At 46.2% G+C, this 23,184-nt stretch overlaps 1 protein-coding gene and 1 long non-coding RNA gene across 3 annotated transcripts in view; one reads left to right on the top strand and one right to left on the bottom strand.

Annotated features, from left to right (window-relative positions):
• The window catches only part of LOC309383178, a 474,080-nt gene that overhangs the window by 359,093 nt on the left and 91,803 nt on the right, over nucleotides 1-23,184 (bottom strand). The gene's annotated exons all lie outside the window — the stretch shown is intronic.
• LOC309383157 (uncharacterized protein) lies at nucleotides 1,691-21,231 on the top strand. 2 transcript variants are annotated; one of them, XM_081935361.1, is made up of 5 exons: nucleotides 1,691-1,961; nucleotides 9,092-9,236; nucleotides 11,837-11,962; nucleotides 15,116-16,240; nucleotides 20,115-21,231. In XM_081935361.1, exons 3-5 carry the CDS (start codon nucleotides 11,866-11,868, stop codon nucleotides 20,828-20,830), a joined length of 1,938 nt encoding a protein of 645 aa, XP_081791487.1. In that variant the 5' UTR covers nucleotides 1,691-1,961; nucleotides 9,092-9,236; nucleotides 11,837-11,865; the 3' UTR covers nucleotides 20,831-21,231. The 2 variants fall into 2 exon arrangements, with proteins under 2 accessions (XP_081791487.1, XP_081791488.1); XM_081935362.1 differs by lacking the exon at nucleotides 1,691-1,961 and adding an exon at nucleotides 2,522-2,650.

The raw sequence follows: 23,184 nt of genomic DNA, 5'->3' as shown, positions 1-23,184 counted from the left end.
GAGCCAACGTCCACATTTGCGATCTATCCCCGCAGCCCATCTTAAAATTCAGAGGACGAAGTGGATTTTTAACCCATTGTGTGTCCCCCCCACCCCCCAAAAAAAATTGGAATTAGGGAGAGAGAAAAAACTTCATTGAACAATTCTTGAGACTCGAAAGCAATTGCAATTAAGGACAGGGCTCCCAGAGGCTCCTTAAAGTTGCCAATTTGTTTCCTTGCCGCCCTCCTATCCCATCAATCTCAGCATTTTCCCGGGTGGGGAACTTTCCCCAAGATGTGTGGCACTGCAGGGGGCAGATAAATGGGAATTGGCGTTGCACTGGACCACAAATCGCTTAGAGAAGACAGAGAAACACCCAATTCTCTCTCTTTTTTTTTGCCTTAAAGAAAAAGATTCCCCCACCATATTGACACTGACATTGAGTCTGATTGACATTGATTACCCCTTGGGCCATATGGAAGTGCAAAGTTCCAGAAACAAATTATCACTAAAATTTGATAAAAGCAATATAAAATGGAATTTGATAACATACAACTTAAAATGGAATTGGAATGAAATACTATTTAAAATGGAATTGGAATAGAATACAATAATTGAAGGTAAAATATGATAGAATTATATTTCAGTGCAATTTCCCTGCAATCTACCCCAATCAGTCCCACGGATGCAGATCTCGAACCATTTTGTTTAAAGAACTCTATTGTGTTGAATAGAATAGAATTCTTTATTGGCCAAGTGTGATTGGACACACAAGAAATTTGTCTTTTAAGACAAGATATTCGTCAAGAATCGTAAGGTACAGCACTTAAGGATAGTCATAGGGTACAAATAAGCAAGCAGGAAGCAATATCAATATAAATCGTAAGGATACAAGCAACAAAGTTACAGTCCTGCAATCATAAGTGGGAGGAGATGGGTGATGGGAACAATGAGGAGACTAATAGTAATAGTAATGCAGCTTTAGTGAATCGTTTGACAGTGGTGAGGAAATTATTTGTTTAGTGATGGTGTTGGGGGGGAAAAACTGGTTGTCGTGGTGAGCAGTGCCCTATAGCATCATTTTGAGGGTAGAAGTTGAAACAATTTATGTCCAGGATGTGAGGAGTCTGTAACTATTTCCGCAGCCCTCTTTTTTGACTTGTGCAGTGTACAGGTCCTCAATGGAAGGCAGTTTAGCAGTAATTGTTTTTCCTCCCCCTCCAGTTCTAATTCTCCAGACAGTTATAGAGGTCCAGACGACAGGCTCACTAATTCCTCTGTAGAACTGAATCAGCAGCTTTAAATGTTATTTTCAGGTTCTGGCCGCACATAAGGGAAGTTGAAAAAAATAAAATAATAAAATAAAATCTCTCTCTCTCTCTCTCTCTCTCTCTCTCTCTCTCTCTCTCTCTCTCTCTCTCTCTCTCTCTGTGTGTGTGTGTGTGTGTGTGTGTGTGTTTTCAGGGAACGTAAATTCGCGGCTTCACACCCGACCCCCGAGGTCTCTAGGGAGCTGTAGTTTTGTGTTTTTTTTTTAATCCCCCTGACCCAGAAAAAAAACTACACTTCCCGCTCCCCTGCGTGCCCCATTCATCGCCTGGCCAATCAGCGAGGCGCCTCTCCTCCGCTCCTATTGGCCCGCGCCGAGCGGGGGGTGGGGGAGGAGCAGGAAGAAGAGTCCTCAACCTTCTCGCGAGTTGCACTTTGAGGCCTTTGCTCCCTTGTGCCGCGAGCGGGAGACCCGGCGGCGGCGGCGGCTGCAGCGGACTTGGCGGGCGGAAGGCGGAGGGGGAGGAAGCCGAGGCTCGGGCTCCGGCCCCCGGCTGCATTTGGAGGAGGAGGAGGAGTGGGGGGGTCCGAGGCGGCAGCTTCCCGACCAAGGGAGGAGACGGGCAGGCGCTGAGACCAGCTTTCGCCGCCCGGAGCAGCTCTGGATTCCGTAGCCGCCACCGGCTTTTCTCCCCCCGCTCCGACGCTTCGTAAGGGTGTTTTTCTTTGTCCAGCTTTCTCCAACGCCGGGTCTTTCCCGGAAGGGCCGGACTCCAGCTCCCATCGTTCCCGCTCCCTCCCCCCCCCCAGCTCCGGCTAGGGATGATGAGAGCTGGAGTCCGATTATGAAGACTCTCCTCTCTTTTCTCCCCACCCAACCCCTCCTTGCAAGCCCGGCGTTGCTTTGCTTCTTTAAAAAAAAAAAAAGAGGGAGGAAAAAAATCCCAGCTGTGCTTTGGTGTGTCTCCGGAGTGCATGCAGACGATCCGGAGTGCATGCAGACGATCACTGGAACCCGCCAGGATTTGGGGGGTGGGGGTGGGGAGGAGAGATCCCCCTTTTGAGTAATCGGCGGTCCCAACTTTACTCTTGGAAGATAAACTTTTCCCGGGTGGTGGGGTTGGGGGAGGAGAAGAGGAGAGGAAGGTCGCCTCCTTTGTCGTCTCTCGGCTTGGGCCACCCACACCGGCTGCTGCTGCTCCTTGGGAGGACATCTAATGCGTGCTTAGATATATATATATTTGAAAAAGAAAAGCCGCCGTGAGGATCGGTTCTCGCGGGGAACCCGAGTCGGAGAGAGGCTTTGCAAGCGTGTTTGGGGTGGTGGAAAAAGCTGCTTTTTTTCTCCTTTCTCAAAGGCATCTGGTTGGCTACATTGGCAAACAGGATGCTGCATAAGGTAGGCCTTTGTCTGATCCGGAAGAGGTCTTGTTGCTTTTTTAAAATTTATTTCTTGGGTTGGGGATCTTACCTTGACTTTTAGCAGCATGGAATCATGCTTTTACTTGAGAAAGAAAAGCAACTGCACAGCTGATAATTTTACTAGAGTGCTGTCCCTCCCAATTTTATTTCCTTTTTTTGCACCAGCAGCCATCCTTCCTCGCCTCTTTGCATGGCAGTGAGTCTCTTTGCAGGAAAAGAAATAAATTCCTGGGACTTCATTCAGTGTGTAAACACGTCTAATAGTGTGGTGTACCTTTGTGCAGTCTGTTCCAAGGATGGCTACTTAAAAGCACCCTGCTCTGCTGTCCTTAAAGACAGCCTCTGGAACTTGTCGGTTGTTTCGCTATCGCTCTGCTCCCTGGCAAACTTGACCCTGTCCTGAGTATTGATTTTTCCTAGAATGGTGCAATTTGTGATCATTGGAAGGGTGTTTGCCTAGTCTAGGTAACGGGCATGGAAATGCTTTTAAACAAACAAACAAACAAGTTGAAAGGCAACTTTTTCCTGCATGGGGTGGATTATGGGTTTTAGCAGGGAGTAACTCTATTCTTTCACAGTTGTTAGGATTTCTGTCTAAAGTCAAGGCCCCTTCCATTGAATTCAATGGGCTTTAGTTGGCTGTTTTAAAAGCCAGCAATACTGAGCTGAGCAGGATTTCTTTTTAACACCATGGTTTTCCAGCCAGTGCTGTTTTGTTTTTGTTTACACAGAATGGTAGCTCTTCCATATACAATGTAGGGCACTAATTCAAAAGTGGTGTGTGTGCTGAGGTCATAGATAACGCTGTGTGAAGAAAGATGGGCGTGTGGTGGAAGAGCCACCCATGGAGGTAAACCCCGGTTTTGATACACCGCTCTGTGTGTGGTACCAGTGACAATGTCACTGAATGGCGGTGGTGCCCCCAAAATATGTCGGGGCATCGGGTTTTGACTGTGCTCTTGCTTGTAACTCTGAACTGGATTGCAGATTGTCCTTGACTTACGACCCCAGTGGAGCCCAGCATTTCTCTTGCGCTTTGCCCCGTTTTACAACTTTTCTTGCCACAGCTGATAAATGAATCTCTGCAGTTGTTCAATTGGTAACAAGGTTGTTAAGCGAATCGAGCTTCCCCCATTGGCTTTGCTTGTCAGACGGTCACAGGGACATTGCAACCATCAGAAATATGACCCAGGGGCCAAGTGTTTGACTTTTGATCACGTGACCATGGCCACTGTCATAAGTGCGAAAAAGCTATCATAAGTCACTGTTTTACTGTTGTTGTAACTTTGAATGGTCACTAAACGGAATGTTTGTAAATTGAAGATTACCGGTATTTCGCATGACTATTTAAAAAGTCCTTCTCCAACTTTAAGGACAGCAGAGCAGGTGCTTTTAAGTTGTTCCAAACACAATGAGACTACAACTCCCAGCCTCCCTTTCCTTATAGTTGGTTGATTGATTAGATCAGGAGTCCCTAACCCGTGGGCCATGAGCTATTACTGGCACATGGCCTGTTAGGAACAGGGCCAGGCAATCGTGGGAAAACCAGATCCATCCCCCTTCTCCATCGGTGGAAAAATTGTCTTCCACGAAACCGGTCCCTGGTGCTGAATTTGGGAACCGCTGGATTAGTGGGTAAATCTATTTTTGTCAGAGATGATATTGACACTGGGGAAGAATGGGAAAAGATACAGTTCTGTTCCATCTTTCGTTTTTTCACAGCTGCCTCTTGCTATAGGGGGAAGTACATTTAGATATCCCACCTAGTCTATAGCTGTGAAATTCCCCCAGGTTCATGTACAGCAATAGTAGCTGGGCCCAGCCCTACTTAAGTTCTGAGCCCAGACAAGGTCAGCTGGGTGTAATCAGGAAATAAATTGCTTTCTCTGTTTACAGGGTGACTTGTAATTACCAATACACTTAGGAACTATTAAAGAGTATGGAGCTACACAACCACCCACGTTAAATTACAGCACTGATCCTTAACAATCTTGTCCAATGTCACAATCTTGTGGATTCTAAGAAAGGCTTGAGGGATTCTTCTAATCACCCATAAGGGAGCTTAGCACATCACCCTGGGTGTCAAATTCCAAAGTCATGGGGTGCTAGCGTAAGAGATACCTTCCTTTGGGCATTCACTGATCTGTATAGCACTCACAGCCATTCCTTTGTAAGGGAAATTGTTAGTTAATAGCCCTAGATGCTTAGTGGATGTTCCCTCTATAGAAGGCAGAAGACTTTTCTTCTGTTTCTGGATGAAGCGCCCCCCCCCCCCACTTCAAAGCCCAGAGAAAGTGATCTTGCTCTAAATAAAGGGAAGGGAGGGACCTAGAGAGACAGCAAGAGGGGGCGGGGAGTCTGGAGTTTTCCAGTGGGAAACCCCAAAGATTGAAATTGCTATTTTTTTTTTGTTTAGCTATTTGAGTTGTTGAAACAAGCGCCTTATGGATGCACATTGATTTCTACTTATGTCCTGCTTGTGTTGACTGGTGGAAAAAACTCACATGTGTGGAGTCCTTAGTGCTCTCTCATCTGTATGTTTGCTTGCAGATGTTTCATTACCCAACTAGGTAACATCATCAGTGCTAGTGAGTGCGGGGTTTCCTCCTTGTTTATATACAGTAGCTTGCCCTGTCTGTGTTTGAGGGGCCGTGGTGTTTTCTCCTTGGTAGTTCTTTGGCTAGAGTTCTCTGCATGAAACAGTAAACTGGAGCAGAAGTTAAAAAACAAAACAGGTTCCTAATCAAGTGGTCCTATGGTTTTTCCAGTTGCAATGTATGGCTGTGAAAGTTGGACCATAAGGAAGGCTGAGCGCCAAAGAATTGAGGCCTTTGAACTCTGGTGCTGGAGAAGACGCCTGCGAGTCCCTTGGGCTGCAAGGCGATCCAACTAGTCAGTCCTAGAGGAGATCAACCCTGACTGCTCTTTAGAAAACCAGATCCTGAAGAGGAAACTCACTTAACTTAACTTTATTGGATTTCTAGACCGCCCCTCTCTCAAAAGAGACTCGGGGCGGTGTACAGTCATATTAAAATAGTTGAACAGTAAATATACATGTTATAAGTATACAATAAATAAATTAAACATAGGACTGGAGGAGGTAGTAGAAGTTCCCTGTACAATTTAGTTAAGTTAGATTAAAAAAATTTAAAAATTTTAAAAAGTTAAAAACATTAACCTTAAAAGCTAACTCAAATACTTTGGCCACCTAATGAGAGGGAAGGACTCACTGGAGAAGAGCCTGATGCTGGGAAAGACAGAGGGCAAAAGAAGAAGGGAATGACAGAGAATGAGGTGGCTAGATGGAGTCACTGAAGCAGTAGGCCTGAGCTTTAATGGACTCCAGAGGATGGTAAAGGACAGGAAGGCCTGGAGGAACGAAGTCCATGGGTTGGACACGACTTCGCAACTAACAACAACAACAAATCAGGGAACTACCAAGGAGAAAACTACGCCTCCATTAATATAGAAAGTTTTCAACTCAATTGCTTAGTGACCATTTGAAGTTATGGTGGGGTACTGCAGTTACATACTGAAGTTCCAACCTCCATCCTCACAAGGTGATGTAACCACATTTCAGGTGCTTAGAAAGTGGCCTGCATTTTCGGCTGTTTGCAGCATCCTATGGCCATGTGACAACATTTTATGAGGGCTTAAGGGACAAGACTGGCCCATAGCAGACCGTTAGTTTGCTTAGCAACTGCCACAAAAAAGGCCATAAAATTACGTGGGTCACGTCGGTGACCCAGATTGCTACTATTATATAACCTAGGACTGTGATGTCCATAGTTCCATTATGATTGTAAGTCGAGGCCTGCCTGTATTGGCAGAGCAAGCTACTGTACACAGTTAGTCCTCACCTTACAGCAGTTTATTTAATGACTGTTGAAAGTTAAAAGTGACGTATCACCCTTTTTCACACTTAACGACCATTGTAGTCACATGATCAAAATTCAGACACATGGCAACTGACTCGTGCTTATGACTGTGGCAGTGTCCCGGGCTCATGGAATATCCCCTTTTGCAATCTTTCGACAAGCAAAGTCAGTGGGGAAGCCAGATTTGCTTAACAACGGGGTTGCTAACTCACCAACTGCAGTGCTTCACTTAGCAACTGCAGCAAAAAAAAAAGTCGTAAAGTGGAGTAAAACTTAGCTGTCCCATTTAGTAACAGAAATGTTGGGCTCAATTGTGGTTGTAGGTCGAGGGCTACCTGTCTAAAGGGAGTTGTGAACCCCACACTCTCTTTGCACTGATGATGTTGCCTAGTTGAGCAGTGAAATGTCTTCAAACAAACAACCTCAGCACCGCTTTCTCCTCAGCTCAGCCCTCTGCTACACAGATTGTTTTCCACTGAAGTAAGTGTGTGTGTAGTTTAATTGACAGAAATAGGTTGTATAGGATTTTGAGAAGTGTCTTAGCAGGCCCACTTGGTTTACCTGAGATGCTTAGCTCAGTACAGGGCTGCTGTGCAAAGGACAGACTTGGCCCGTGATGGCGAAGTAAACCGGAAGCTCAGCTTCCCGGCGCACCTGGGAAGTGCTCTTCTGGTTTCTGGCACTTCCGCACATGTGCCTGCGCTCCCATTCCAGCACTCAATTCTGAAATGGTTTGCCAACACTGGACTAGGCCTATGTATCTCCTCCACCTTAGTGACTTCGTGATGGGTGGACTTCAACTCCCAGAGTTCCTCTGCCAGCGTGCTGGGAATTCTGGGAGTTGAAGTCCACAAGTCTTAAAGTTGCCAAGTTTGGACATCCCTGGCTTATCAGATTTAATTTTGGAGATGATACATAGTGACTAAACTGTCTCATAGGCCAAGGGGTAATTTGTCTTTTTGGTCCATTCTCAAGAAACCCCCGGGATATTACAAGCTGTGATTCCAAAGGAGTGGTTGAAAAGGATAAACAAAAGATTATCACCCCCCCTGCCTGGACAGTTCCTTTTCTTTAAAACAGATCTCCCCTAATCTGGGCTTCTCCATATGTATTGGACCACAACTCCCATCAGCCAGAGCTATGGGATGTTTTCCCCTGTTAGTTTCCACATTTTTTCCCACATCGTGGGAAAAGCTAGAAATCCGGTAAAGGATTTACATCTAGAAATGGAAGGGGAGAGTGATATTTGGAAGGGAACACTCTTATACATTATTGTACCCTTTTTAGGGGGACACTGTGACTCTGTGGCTAAGACGCTGAGCTTGTTGATCAGAAAGGTCAGCGGTTCGAATCCCTAGCACCCCGTAACAGAGTGAGCTCCCGTTACTTGTCCCAGCTTCTGCCAACCTAGCAGTTCGATCTAAGCACCCCACGGGCCAGATCTGACCCATGGGCCTTGAGTTTGATACCCCTGGCTTAGGCCAAGAGCCGATAGACTCTGGAGTTCCAGTGTTCCTCATGTAAGATTTTACATTTTTAAATAGGCCGTGGGTGACTACTTTTTTTCCAACGCTTAATTGGTTTTTACTCGGGACAGAAATGAACAGAATTGTGCTCCTTTGCCTGCTTGCAAAGTCTTGTTGATTTTAATCAAACTTGAACCAGTAGATCAACGGGCTACATTTTCTTTGTCTGCTGACGCTTGAGAGAAATTGGAGCTATTCCATTTATTTCTGCAGAATGCAAACAAAAAAGAAATCCAAACATGCATAATAAATATTTGTGGCTCTAGATTTCTAGGGATGGCCAAATGATCGGACAGCCAGTCTGATTTAGTATTCAAAGCACCAACCGGGAGATCGTAAGTTCTAGTCCTTAGACATGAAAACCCAGGTGGGTGACTTTGGGCCAATCACCAGGAGATGATGAGTTCTAGTCCCACTTTAGGCATGGAAGCTGGCTGGGTGACTTCGGCACAGTCCTATTCCCAATCCACCTCACAGGATTGTTGTTGAGGGGAAAATAAGAGGAGGAAGGCGTATTAGGCATATCTGTCCAATTGAGTTACTAAATAAACATGAGATTACAAAATCTAAATAAATCGGAGATGGGCACGGTAGGAGAAGTAGTGCGTTGAAAAGCAGAAATAGGCAAAGGTGTGGAGAAAAGGAGACCAAAGAGACTTACGTCCCAAAGGTGCTTTTTCAAGAGGCAACTGGACTTACTTTCTTTTTTCCTTGAAGACATTTTGCTTCTCATCCAAGAAGCTTCTTCAGTTCAGAACTGAAGCAAAGCGTATTCAAGGAAAAACAAAGAAAGACCAGTTGCCTCTTGCAAAAGCACCTTTGGGACAACCCTGGCCTGAATGATTGAGAATCTCCATAGACAGAGAGACTATGGCTTGCTAAAGGCAAAGGTGAAACAAAATTGGAATAGAGGTGTTTTCATATGCTGGGAAAAACAAGGGACTTTTTGTGTGCAGAATTCTAGTAAGTTCAGATAAACAATCCTAACTTTTTGTTCACTTCTTTTAATTTTAGGGATATCGGCAGACTTACAGGATCTGTGCAGCCGATTCCTGAAGGTGTTTCCTTGGACCTAAATCCTGGTGTGAGCCTACTTCCATATCGGCACTTCCATATCGGCACTTCCATCACTGTGTCCCTCAAAAGGGCAAATTTCTAAGTAAGCTTGTATTAAAATAACCCTTGATGTGGCTTGATTGCTTAAACCTTTGCTACTTTTTTTATGAAAGTGATGGGGAAAAAAATACCCAGCCCATTGGATTACCTGTATTTTTCGGAGTATAAGATGCACCTTTTCCTCCCAAAAAAGAGGGTGAAAATCTGGGTGTGTCTTATACACTGAATACAGCATTTTTGGCCTCCCGAAACCCTGCCCCGCGTATCCCGGTGTTTGCAAAAATGGACGTGCAGAGGGTTTGGGAGGCCTGCAGAGTGGGGCTGGGGAGGGCAAACCCTTTAAAAAAATTATCTCTTCAAAATCTTGGTGCGTCTTATACTCCTTATAGTCTTACAGTCTGAAAAATACGGTACCTTTATCTGTAGCGGCCCTCAGATCTTCCCACCATTAGAGGGTCCAATGGGGTTGTCTTCCCCGCTCCCCCATTTATGTAATTGTGAGATCCTTAAGGGGCAGAATGGGCCACACATGACACCTAATATCATCCCATAAAACTCCTGGGCTACACCAGATCCTTGCTTGCTTTGAGATACCCCGTAAACCATATAATTCATTGTTCAGACTGATTCTTCCTAGGATTAAATCCCCACTGCTTTTAGGAAAATGTTACACCTTCTCTTGTTTCTTCTGCTCCTGTATTAATGAGGTAAAATGGAGGTGGGTGGGAATTATCTCTGCAATGAATGTGTGGAGTGGGCTAAAGCCAGTTCATTTAACCACCTCTTTTCTAAAAACAAGATTTGTACTCTGCTGGATTTATATTTGAATTTTATCCAAATGTAACTTTTGTTTGTGCAGTGGGTTATTACTTTGAATAGTGTTACTCAACCCCAGCAAGGGTTAAGATATGTGGACTTCAACTCCCAGAATTCCTCAGCCAGCATGGCTGTTTGAGGAATTCTGGGTGTTGAAGTCCACACATCTTAAAAGTGACCAAGCCAAGGAATATTGTTATAGATGGTATAGCCAAAGCTCTTGACACGTTCTTTCTGTTGATAGGGAGAAAAAGCCTTCATGCTCACAGCAGAAGCTGTTGCTTTGTGGCACTTCCTGGAATTGTATGACCAAACAATGTTGAAAGGTCACATGGTCAATCCAGGAAGTTTTTAAAGGAGAAATGCTCTTGAAGGACCGTCCTATGAGAACTCCTGACCTACTGTGATGAGTTGGATGGTGTTTCACGCTTTTGGAAAAAAGATAGGATATAAACTAGACTTTGCTTCTCTTAAGTGTTTATCCTACCGTGGTTTTCTGGAAGTGAGAAGCATTTATTTGTTTGTTCATTGGTGTAGTGATTCAGGGGTCAATTTCTTTACAGCCCAATTTCACATCTATTATATGCACCTTTAATTTGCTGTATGGCCAATTTAAAGCTGATACTTCCAGATAAATAAATGTATCCATTCATTGGTGAAAATAGAATCTTTCAGTTCTTTCAACATCTTAAATAACGAAGGCTGGGAATTCAAAATGGTTTTGTTTGTTTTTCTAGTTGATAGTTTTGGAACAGTGTTGTATGGACTTGGGCTCAAAGGCCTTGGGTGTGTGACCCCCTCTCCAGAAACTTCCCAATGTTGTTATATCAAGGAGACATTAAAAAAAAATTAACATCAGAGGAAAATGGTGGATAAAAATCAATGATTTTATGCTCGCTTCGGCAGCACAAATACTAAAACTGGAATGATACAGAGAAGATTAGCATGGCCCCTGCACAAGGATGACACGCAAATTCATGAAGCGCTGCATTTTTTTTTTTAAAGTCAATGTTTTTTTTTTTTAAAAAAATCAGATTTTAAAAAATTCAAATCGTTTTTTTTAAATCAAATTTATGATAAAATGATTCTATCTAAAGATAGTTTTCTATTTAAGATACATTAATAATTTAGTTTATTCAGCATGAAATGGAGCTTAGTTATATGGCATACTCTGCATATTCTTCAATATTGGGACTGTCGGTGAGTCAACAGCAGGTCAGAGGAGGAGCTGCCACGGGACAGAGATGACAGCTGCTCTTTAAAAATTACGATTTAAATCAAGTTCATTCAAATCAAGCCTTTTTACTAATGATTTAAATCGTGATTTTAAATCGACTTGATTTAAATTGAATCAACCCTGGAGGAAAATGAGTAAGATAGGAATAAAACAAATATTAATAATACTGTGTTTCCCCCAAAATACGACAGAGTCTTAATTTCATTTGACCCCCGAAATAAGCGCTCGGCCTTATTTTCAGGGAGGTCTTATTATTGTTGGATGCAGGAGGCGGCAAGTGTGGTCACCTCGTGGCTGCTGCTGTGCTGCAATATTTTCAGGGGAGGGCTTATTTTCGAGGGACGGCTTATTTTAACACATGCGTTCAAAAGCCCGATTGGGCTTATTATCTGGGGAGGTCTCAGTTTTGGGGAAATTGGGTGTATTTTCTGTGTGAGGTAAATGGGCAATTCCTAGGTACGATGAATAAATAAAGATGAAATAGCAATAACATTGATGGTGGATCGACCGTCATCCATCCTGCATTGAGTTAGATCCTGAATTGTTCTTATTCCCTCCCCTCTCCCTCTTACCCTGCTCCTAATTTCCAGGGCTTTGTGTCGTCCCATGATGCGGTCATATGTTTCTCAGAAGCAAAGTGAATTTTGTTGAACGGGCGCAAAGACCCCTCCCAAAAGAAGCCATGCAGGACAGCTATCAGAATGTCATGGCGCTGGGTAAGAATCCGTAGTCGCCCCATACAAGGACCTTCCACTTGTTCTCTCCTGGCATGATGAATTGCCCTCTGCTGCCACCCACTATTTTATACAAGTAGCCCTCGACTTACAACCACAATGGAGGCCCAGATTTCTGTTGTTGAGTGAAACGTGTGTGAAGTGACCCTTTGCCCCCCATTTTACCACCTTTCCTGCCACAGTGGTTGAGATAAATCGCTGCAGTTGATAAGTTGGTACCTCGGTTGTTAAGCGAATCTGGCTTCTGCATATGACTTGGCTTGTGGTTAGGTCTCAAAAGGGGATCACATGACCCTGGGTCATAAATATGAATCAGTTGCCAAGCATCTGGATTTTGATCCCATGATCCTGGGGAAGCTGCAAAGATCGTTAAGTGTGGAAAACGGTCCTAAGTCACATTTTTTTCTGTGCCGTTGTAACTTTGAACGGTCACTAAATGAACTGTTGTAAGTCGAGGGCTACCTGTACCTCCCTATCTGTGTGCATAATCTTAGGGGATACTCTGCACAATGTGATTGGCACCGAAAGCTGGGTATAGCGTTCCCTGGGGGGTTATGGTGTTGTCAGTGGTGGGTTCCGGATCCCGTTGCAACCGGTATGGTGCAACGGGGCCGGGCATCCACCACATGCCTGCGCGCATGTGTACTTAACTGCCCGCGATGCTCCAGCTGCTTGGCGGAGCATCGCGCAGGCGCCGTACGCTCCGTGTGCGTAAGCCCCGATCGGATGAGATACAGGTAAGGAGGGCAGGCGGGTGGGTGGGACCTCCGGAACACCATACTGGAATGGTACCTGGTGCTCTCAGCAGGCACCGGTACCCCCATACCGGTCGTATCCCACCACTGGATGTTGTACTTCTAGGAGTACAAATGGGGCTCTATTAAGATAAGACTCAACAATGATTAACTCCTCCTAGTGTGGTGTTTCTCAACCGTGGCAATATTAAGAGTCCCCTGCAGATTTTACTCCACTAGTTGTTGTTGACTAGAGGGGTCAGTGCTCATCTCCGTTTCAGCCAGGACTGTCTGAAAATGTTCCCGCCAGCATGACATCACAGAGCGCTGTTATCTTCCCACCGAAATGGTACCTATTTATCTACTCACATTTGCATGGTTTCGAACGGCTGGGTTGGCAGGAGCTGGGGCGAGGACAGGAGCTCACCCCATCATGTGGCGCTCGGGTCTTGAACCTGGACTGCTGGCTTTCCAGCTGACAGAGCCAAGAGTCTTCACTCCTGAGCCACAGCAGCGCTCCAATATTAAGATGGGTGAACTTCAACTCCCAGAATTCTTCAGCCAGCACATTGGCTCTGGAGAACGCTGGGAGCTGAAGTCCATCCATCTTAATGTTGGCGAGGTTGAGAAACTGCCTTAGAACATTCTGGTTTCTACCCGAATGCTTGTCAGGAATGAGCCTCCACTTTCTGGAGGGACCATGGCTTCTTTTAACTCTAGATCAGAATCCCTGACACGCAAACTGCATTTAGGTCGTTACCCCAAAGGACGACTCATCTGCAGGGTCTATTTTCTTCATTTTTGGCCTTCTCTCTTTCCACACAAGCCTTTCCAAGCATTTGAGATGATAGTATTGGACCCTGCACTAGGTTCGTCTCCTAGTGATAGAAGACAGGATCTTCTGTGATTATTTAATGGCGTTGTGGTATTTTGTAATTTATATGTTGCGTTCAATTTGTTCAACCAGGTTTTGGAATTGGCTTTTAAATCTTGACTGGCATCCATTATGAATTGGTGCGGGTTTTTTCTATTATATTGGCTTAATCTGAGCTTCCATTTTGTGGCAACTCTCTAGACCTCTCTTGTCTTGCTTCTTCAGCACTGGTTCCCCAGCCCCAATTTTCTAAACTATGCTATAGTCCTGGATTTTTGGGGAGGTCTTCCATCCATATACTAACCAGGTCAGATCCTGCTCAGCTTCTGAGTTCAGACATGATCAGCCTAGTGCTGCCATCTGTTGAGAGCTGCCAAAAGAAACCAAATACTTCATGGGACAAGAAACTCCACCTGTAGGGAGTTCTCAGAAATCATTTTGCTTGTCAGTAGAGTTTCCTTCCCGGGTTTTTGATCCTCATTCATCCATCAGTTTCCTGGGAGACAATTAGAAAATTTTCTCACAGTGTATAGCTATATTTTTCAATTTTAGCAATGTTTAAGATGAGTGCACTTCAACTCTCACAATTCCCTTGGTAGCATGCTGGCGGTGAAATTCTGGGAATTTAAAAAATAATAATTTTCTCTTTCAAGTTCATTCACAAATATACACCCTTATAATGACTATTAACATTTATCTCTTTATCATTAATCTTTATTGTTATTTTCTTACAAATATATAGAATACAGTTTGGGCCACTTTCTTGCCACCTCATGCCTCCATTTTATTTTGCAACAACTTTGCTTCTTCTATCTTCTCAACCTCCCTTCTCTGCCTTCTTCTTTCCTCCTCTCCTTCCTTCTTTTCCCCCTCCTTTCCTCCTTCTTAGCCTCTCTGGAATGCTGGGAATTGAAGTCCATGCATCTTAATATAGCTAAAATTGAGAAACACTGATGTACAGGCTTTTGGGGGAACAGAAAATTGGGGTCCTTGAGGGCCTTGGAGGAAAGGTAGCCTTTAGATGTGATACAAAAAAGAAAAACCAACTTTGTTCTAGACCAGGGGTGTCCAAACTTGGGAACTTTAAGACTTGTGGACTTCAACTTCCATAATTTCCCAGCCAGCTGGCTGGGGAATTCTGGGAATTGAAGTCCACAAGTCTTAAAAGTTCCCAAGTATGGACACTCCTGTCCTAGACAACTTAACCCAAATGAGAAAGTATTTCATACACAGCAAAAGATTGATTTAACAGACTCTGGGTAGTTGAGGGGGGATGCTGTTCATTAAACCCAAATGCCCATTAACTCCAAATGTATGTCATTTACATCATTTATAAATCGTATTGTTTATAATATGAAGGAAAATCCCATTGTAACCAAAGAGCTTTTGATTAAATGCGAGTTGGCATCCAAACTAAATAAAATGGGTTGGATGCGTTTAGAGCCTTCTTAACACTTCTGAAGCTTTACAATAATAATAATAATAACAACAACAACAACAACAACTGCATTTGTGTTCCTGTGGCAGGCCGGACACCCCTGTTGCCGAATTACCCTGCCGTTGCAAAAGACACTCAGGAGTCCCAGAGACAAAGGGCCAAGTTTTGGAGCAAGGAAGAGATCGGTCTTTTTGTCGACCTCTGGATCAGCCCGGAAGTCCAGAACGAACTCCAGAACACTTACCACAACGAGGTAGTCTTCAACTGGCTCTCCAACGAAATGGGTTTGCGGGGTTTCAACCGCTCGGCTCGCCAGTGCCGTGAGAAGATGAACGCGCTGAAGAAGAAATTTAAGGAGGTCACCACTCACAACAAATGCCCCGGTGCTGGCGAAGTGCGGACCATGCCGTTCTACGACAAGCTAGCCACCATCCTTCTCAGCCGGAGAGACGCCAAGCACTCTTCGAACAGTGGCGACAAGGGCCAGTGGTCGAGGCAAGCTTCCTCGCCAGCTCCAGGAACGTCCGGGCAGGCGTCTTTACTTGCGAGGCAATCTTTAATTAGTCCGCCGGGGCTGAGGTCTTCCGGGACAGCCAGCCAAAGCAAATCCCACCTGCAGCAGCCCCCTCAAAAGCAACCTCGCCTTCTCCAGGCTGGGACGGTGTCTCCCACTCACTGCCACCGGCCTCTTTTGCAACCCAACCGGAGCTTGGCGATGCAAAAGCACCGGGGACATTCCTCTCCCTGGCCTACCGCCAACCAACTGGCGGTGGTCACTCCCAAAATTGAGGAACAGTCGCCGGAGGGAGAAGACCCGCCCAACTCGATGTGCTCGGTGCTCCAAGGAAGCCATCTCCCCATGGAGGTGCGGGTGATCGACGAGAATGGCATCACGGTCACCTCCTCCATGTGCGAGGACGTCAAGCAGGAGCAGGATGAGGACGATGCGGCTCACGATCCCGAGTTGGAGTTCGAAAGAGAAATTGTGGATGATAGCGACCCTCCAGAGGCCACCGGCACCCGTCTTGACCCGGACGTGCTTTCGGAGTATTCGGAAGAACCGTATGACGAGACGGAAGGGGTTGACGATTTGCCTGTGGATTTGCTACAATGTTTTGGAGACCGATTCTCCTCCTTTGGTGGGGTGGAAGAGACCAACCACGAGCAGGAAAGACCAAAACACGAACATCCGTTATCCAGGGCTTTATCTACAGGTAAGAACACTTTGACTTGGCCATCAATGCTGGGATTATTGTGTTCTGCCTTAACCTGTCTCTTCCAGGCATATACAGGTAGTCCTACAACAGTGACCGTTCAAAGTTACAACGGCACTGGGGGGAAAAAAGGTGACACGATCGTTTTTCACACTGACCACCGTTGCAGCATCCTTTTGATCACCTGATTTATATTCAGCCGTTTGGCAACTGACTCACATTTATGACGGTTGCAGTGTCCCAGTCACGCGATCCCTTTTTGCAACCTTCTGACCAGCAAAGTCAAATCGGGAAGCCAGATTCATTTAACAACCATGCGGCTAATTTAACAACTGCAGCGATTCAGTTACAAACGTGGTAAGAAAAGTCGCAAAACTCACCTGACCAATTTCTCACCTAGCAACATATATTTTGTGCTCAATTGTGGTTATAAGTTGAAAACTTCACCAGTATTCTATGAAGTGAGTGCCCTCTTATAAAGCACTAGATAACACTCCAGATTTGGCTTTTGGAGTCTGTAATTATTTTCTACTAGACTTATTTTTTTTCCCCAGCTGTAAAAAAATCCGTGCCTCATTAAGGATTGCATTTTAAATTTTAACATCTGGGCTTTCTCCTTCCAAAAGCGGGGAAGTTTGTGTCCTGTTGCGTACTCCCAGAAATTTCAGGAGAATTCTAGATGCAAAGCTAACATTCCTAAGATTGCTTCCATTCTGTAAGGCTGGGCGGTGATAATCATTTCTTTGTTTTGAAGGCCTTTGAAACAGCCTTTGTCTAATCAGTCTTGGCAATAGCAATACCACTTATATACCACTTTACAGGGCTTTCCAGCCCTCTCTCAGCGGTTTATAGAGTCAGCATATTGCCCCCATTTTGCTGACCTCAGAAGGATGGAAGGCTGAATCAACTTTGAGCCGGTCAAGATCGAACTGCCGGCAGTGGGCAGAGTTAGCTTGCAATACTGCATTCAAACCATTGCCGCCACCACAGCTCTTCTCTGCCTACACAAATCTCTTCAGCTCTCTTGGCGACAGTTTCATAAATGGCTTGCCATTGTCACCTCCTTCCTAGGGCTGAGAGAAAAGGATTGGCCAAAAAGTGCCTAAGGCAGGACTAGAACTCCTGGTAGCTGGTTGCATCCTGGTATCTCATCCTCTAGTGCAGGGGTCAGCAATTTGCAGCTCTGGAGCCACATGTGGCTCTTTCATCCCTCTGCTGCGGCTCCCTGTTGCTGGTCAGTACGACAATTTTGAGAGGAGCATCTGTTTTTTGGGGGGGAAAGCACAGTGTGCCAGAATAAGACTCTATGGTAAGGGGCAGATTTTCTAGTCGGCTCCACAGTCGATAGGGCTTTCTGTTACGACAGGCAGAGGAAAAAGGATGCCACTCTAGGAGGAGACTCTATGGTGGGGGACCTGAACTTCTGGTCAGCTCCAGAATTGAACGGGGGGGCTTCCAGTTAGGACCCTTGTGGCTCCCTGGGTTTTCTTTTCTGTGGGAAATGGGTCCAAATGGCTCTTTTGAGTGTTTAAGGTTGATGACCCCTGCTCTAATGCAGCAACCTTTTGGACACCAGGCGCTGGTTCCGTGGAGAGAAGTTGTTCCGCGGACTGGAGGGGGTGTGGTTTTGCATGCTGCCTGCATCCTCTGCGGGTGAAGCTTTTCTTGTTTGCGTGAATCGGTTTCTGTTATGGCGCAGCCCAGTGCCAGTCCACGGACCAGGGATTGGGAACCCTGCTCTAGTGCAGACATGGCTTCAATGCCAGCCACAGGTTTTCCAACCCAGATTCATTGTGAGGACTCGGGGTGTGGCACAGAAGCAACACAGCCAGAGAACAGGTCTAGCTCCCCTTTATTGCTCCAACTTTGCCCCCAAACATCCTCATGTTTGCTACAAGTCCTGGAACAAAGCTCTCACAAGCAGCCTCTGGCTGCGAGTAATCCAGTAAGCCAGGTTAGCCAAACAGTAACCAGGGCCAGCAGTCCAGTAAGCCAAATTAACCAAACAGTAACCAGGGCCAGCAGTCCAGTAAACCAAGTTAGCCAAACAGTAACCAGGGCCACCAGTCCAGTAAACCAGGTTAGCCCAATAATAACCAGAGCAAGAAGTTCAGTGAAGCAGGCAAACCGGGTAAGTCCCCCACAAGACAGAGCACAGTAATCTCCAGGCGGCAAGTGCACATGAGGCTCCACAGTTTCAATGTTTGTTCCCCACAAATGCCCCTCCCACCGGTGCCTTTTTACATCTTAGTCCCCGGTGTGCCTCGTGAAATGGGGCGGGGCACTCTCCTCCTTTGCAGCATGTTCAGTCTGCGTTGTTCACACCTTCTCTCTTCTCTCCGTGCTCTTGGATCAGGAGAGGGTCGTCCTTGCTCTTCGCCTGAGCTGTGTCTCTCCTGCTACTCCCTGTCTGCAAGCCTTTCTAAATCCTGAAAAGGCCTGCCCGGACTGACACTGCCCTTCTCCAGTTTCCTCCAACACCAACAGAACCGCCCTCTTAATCTCTGTTGGCTCTTGTTCCAGCTCATCTTCCCCCGCAGATTCAGACTCTGACGGGGAGGGGTGGGGGGCATGACATTCATATTGGTACTAGATGCTTGGCCATCTTTTCTAGTTGAAGAGCCTAAGAATTCCAAGCATTGCACACACTGGTCTTTGTGCAAAACTCTGGTGGCGCAGTGGTTAGAATGCAGTATTGAAGGATAATTCTGCCCACTGACAGCAGTTCGATCCACACTGGCTCAAGGTTGACTCAGCCTCCCAAGGTTGGTAAAATGAGGATCCAGATTGTTAGGGGCAATGTGCAGACTAAACTGCTTAGAGCGGGGTTGTATAGCACTGTGAAGCGGTATATAAATCTTAAGTGCTAAGTGCTAAATGGCAGTTTTGGGAGAACTATCGTAAAATGCACTCAGGTGATCGTAGGACACTGTAAACGGCCATAAATGTGTTCCAGTTACTGAGCACTCTCACTTCTGTTCAGGGGTGAAATTCAGCGGGTTCTGACAGGTTCTGGAGAACCGGTAGCAGAAATGTTGAGTACTTCGGAGAACTGGCAAATACCACCTCTGGCTGGCCTCAGAGTGGGGCGGGAATGGAGATTTTACAGTATCCTTCCCCTGCCATGCCTACCAAGCCACGTCCGCAGAACCCGTAGTAAAAAAATGTTTGAATTTTACCACTGCTTCTGTTTTTTTTTAAAAGCCGTAATGTGGTCAGAATGCAGTACTGCAGGCTAGCTCACTGCCCAAAAGCCAGGAGTTCGATCCTGACTGGCTCAAGGTTGACTCAGCCTTCCATCCTTCGGAAGTTGGTAAAATGAGGACCCAGATTGTTGGGGGCAATATGCGGACTCTGTAAACCCCTTAGAGAGGGCTGGAAAGAACTATGAAGCGGTATGTAGGTATTCCTTGACTTACAACAATTTTTTTTGTGACCATTCAAAATTATAATGGCACTACCAAAAGTGATTTAAATGACCGTGTTTCCCAGTTACGACCTTTCCAGCATCCCCCTCATCATGTGATCAAAATTCAGATGTTTGGTCACTAGTTCATACTTATGACCGTTGCTGTATCCCAGGGTCATGGCACAAGCAAAGTCAGTGGAGAAGCCAGATTCACTGAACAACCAGGTTACTAACTTATCAACGGCTGTGATTCGCTTAACAACCGCAGCAAGAAAGGTCGTAACATGGGGCAAAATCCACTTAACAAATGTATCATTTAACAACAAAAATGTGGCTGTAAGTTGAGGACTACCTGTATAAGGACCGTTGTTATTGCTAAGTGCTATCGTTGGGCTAAAGGATGCCTTACGTTCCCGTGGGCCTCGCTTCTGACTCCTGATGTCTCTTCTCTCTCCTCTTCCTCAGCTGAAAGTCTCATTCAGGAGCAGGAGGGGGAAGTTCTCGAGAACTCCGACATCATCTGTGCTCCTTTGGGCAACCTTGGCCGGAAGGATCTGAATGCCAGCTTTGAGGGTGTCGTAGGGCCGCCAATCGACCGCGTTCCGCCTGCTAGAGGCTTGGGGGACGACGCTCCGCTGACCAGCGCGCAGAGGACCGCCCGGTTCAGGAACAAGAGAAAAATTGAGAGAGTCCAGCTGGCGAAGGAGCTAATTAACGCCACTCGAGAAACGGGCGAGAACATCCGCGAGGCGCTCTACGAGCTTGACAGCAAGGAGTCACAGAGGCGGGTTGACGATCGCAAGGTTGCCGTGTGGTGCGCCAAGCATATCGCGAAAAGCATCCGGGTCTCGAGCCAAACCATGGCCGCCGCCATGCGCGACTCGGATGCCGCCTTCCAGAGGTGCATGGAGAGCTACACGGTGGCCCTGGAGAGGCAGACGACTCTATTGGAGAACATTGCCGATTCGCTAAACGCCCGCGTCTCGGCTCCCCAGCCTTCCCTCCCCACTTCCACTCCCGCCCACGGGACACGCGACACCTCCGTGTGCGCGAGTCCTGTACCAGCACCTTCGCCTCCCATCCCCATGGAGTCAGAGAAGACTCCCCCCTCGTTGAGAAGCCAGCCTGGAAACGAGGAAGAGTCTCCTGGGGGGGCAGACTCCAATAGCAGTAGCCGATAATAGTCCGAAGCATCCTTCCCCAATTTGGTGCTCCCTCCCCATGGTGTTGGGACCACAGCTCCCAGAATTCTCAGCCGGAGGGCACCACGCTGAAGAAGGTTGGTCTTCACAGAACACTTGAGTTGCTGCATTGTTCCTCTTGTCAACACAACAGATCACCAAGCCTTCTCGACCGTTGACAAGGTTACCTCAGTACTTCCATTTACTCCTATACAATCGTTCTTCTGTTACGTTACTTGAGAAAAAAAAAAACCGGTGCTATTTTCTGCACCTTATTCTTGTTTACAAAGCTCTGTTAAACCTGCTTTTTTTTTCTAGCACTGTATACAATGCCCAATATTTACTAGACGGCACAGCCAGCTTATGCCATAATAAATTTGTTAGTTTTTAAGATGCCACAAGACTTCTCGTCGTTTTTGCTGCCGAGAGACTCACCCACTGTTATCCCTGTGCAGCACGGGGGTCGAACCCGATCGCGTCACATCGCGACGTATCGGGACCTATTGCAATGGGGTTTTTTGCCTTTGTAGAGCCGGGGTGGGTGTGGCCTGCGCGTGACGCCTCCAGCCCACGGGCCGCCAGTTTGGCAGGCCTGCTGTAGAGAATGTCGGTATAGGCGGTCCTTGACCTGCAATCAGTCGCTAGGAGGCCATTTAAAGCAGGGGTGTCAAACTCAAGACCCACTCAAACTCAAGGTTCAAGGTGTTTAAATCCGGTCCGAGGGGCTGGCCTGGAAATATCAAAGGACTGGCCCAGGGTGCCTCTGGTGGCCAAAATGACCGCCATGCAGCTCCCGTACAGCCCGTTTTTGGCCTCCAGCAGCACTCTCCTGGCCGAAAACGGGCCTCGCAAGGCCCCCGCGTGGCCCGTTGTTGGCTGGCAGAGTGCTGCAGGAGGTCATTGAGGGCGAAAATGAGGGGCGGGAGGCTGTTTAAGCAAAAACTGGGCAGAGAGGGCTCTGTGTATGGTATAACATGCACAGACTTGCAATGTATATTAACATTTCACCTAAATTAAGACTCAGTGGCTAAGATGCTGAGTTTGTCGATCAGAAAGGTCGGCAGTTCGAATCCCTAGCACCACGTAACGGAGTGAGCTCTCGTTACTTGTCCCAGCTTCTGCCAACCTAGCAGTTCGAAAGCATGTGAAAATGCAAGTAGAAAAATAGGAACCACCTTTGGTGGGAAGGTAACAGTGTTCCGTGCGCCTTTGCCATTTAGTCATGCCGGCCATATGACCACAGAGACGTCTTCGGACAGCGCTGGTTCTTTGGCTTTGAAGCGGAGATGAGCACTCCCCCCTAGAGTAAGGAACCACTAGCACATATGTGCGGGGGGGGGGACCTTTACCTTTAAAATAAGAATATTAAAAAGTTATATTTAACTAAAAATGTTTACTCTAGGCCATCTAGCCATGAGGAGTCTTGGATGTTCTCTGAGCTTTCTTGCTTTCTTGCAAATGTTTCATTACCAAATTAGGTTACCTAGTTTGGTTAATGAAACGTCTATAAGAAAACAAGCAAGTTCAAAGAGCACCAAGGATCCCTCATATCAACCCTGAGCTACCAATATTCTCCTTTATTAGTACCATCTAACCATAGAAGGACAGAATTGTTTATCTGAAAAAAAATCAGAAACTGGACCGGTAAATGCCTTCAGCTTACAGCCGGTCACGATGTGATCTACAGTATGACGTTGGACCCCATAGTCACACTGAGCAGAGGATGTTATATCCCAGGAGTCTCCCAACCTCGGCAACTTTTAAAACTTGGGAACTTCAACTCCCATAATTCCTCAGCCAGCCATGTCTAATTAAAATGCTGGCTGAGGAATTCTGGGAGTTGAAGTCCCCAAGTCTTAAAAGTTGCCAAGGTTAGAGACTCCTGTTATTACCCCATTTATGCAGTGGATCTGGGCAGACACCATGTGAGGTGCAAATTCTATTCAACTAAAATGTCATATCTATATCTACCTACACGGACACACACATATAAAACTGAGCAGCATCCTAGGATTTTTAAATTGTGTTTTCTGTTGGGTGAGAAGTGTCCAGTTGTCTGGTGAACATTTACCGGAAGGCTGGGTTTTATCTGTTTTCTATAAGTGACTATCTTCAGCCTCGGGTGAGAAAGTGGCTGACCAGTTATGACACACTAAGAAATGGGTAAAGTGTCTTTTGGCTTGGCGTGTTGTAGGAAATCCACCCCATTTGTGTGAGTTACGAGAATCCAGAAAATTGAGTTAATAGAAGGATCTATAGCAATGTTTCTCAACCTTGGCGACTTTAAGTCCTGTGGATTTCAACTCCCAGAATTCCCCAACCAGGTTCTGGGAGTTGAAGTCCACGGGACTTAA

Source organism: Natrix helvetica, assembly GCF_964273705.1.
Source record: "Natrix helvetica genome assembly, chromosome: 1".
In the NCBI taxonomy this organism is placed as follows: Eukaryota; Metazoa; Chordata; class Lepidosauria; order Squamata; family Natricidae; genus Natrix; species Natrix helvetica.
The sequence above is the reverse complement of the archived record's forward strand: the minus strand, read 5'-3'. Positions and strand labels throughout refer to the sequence as shown.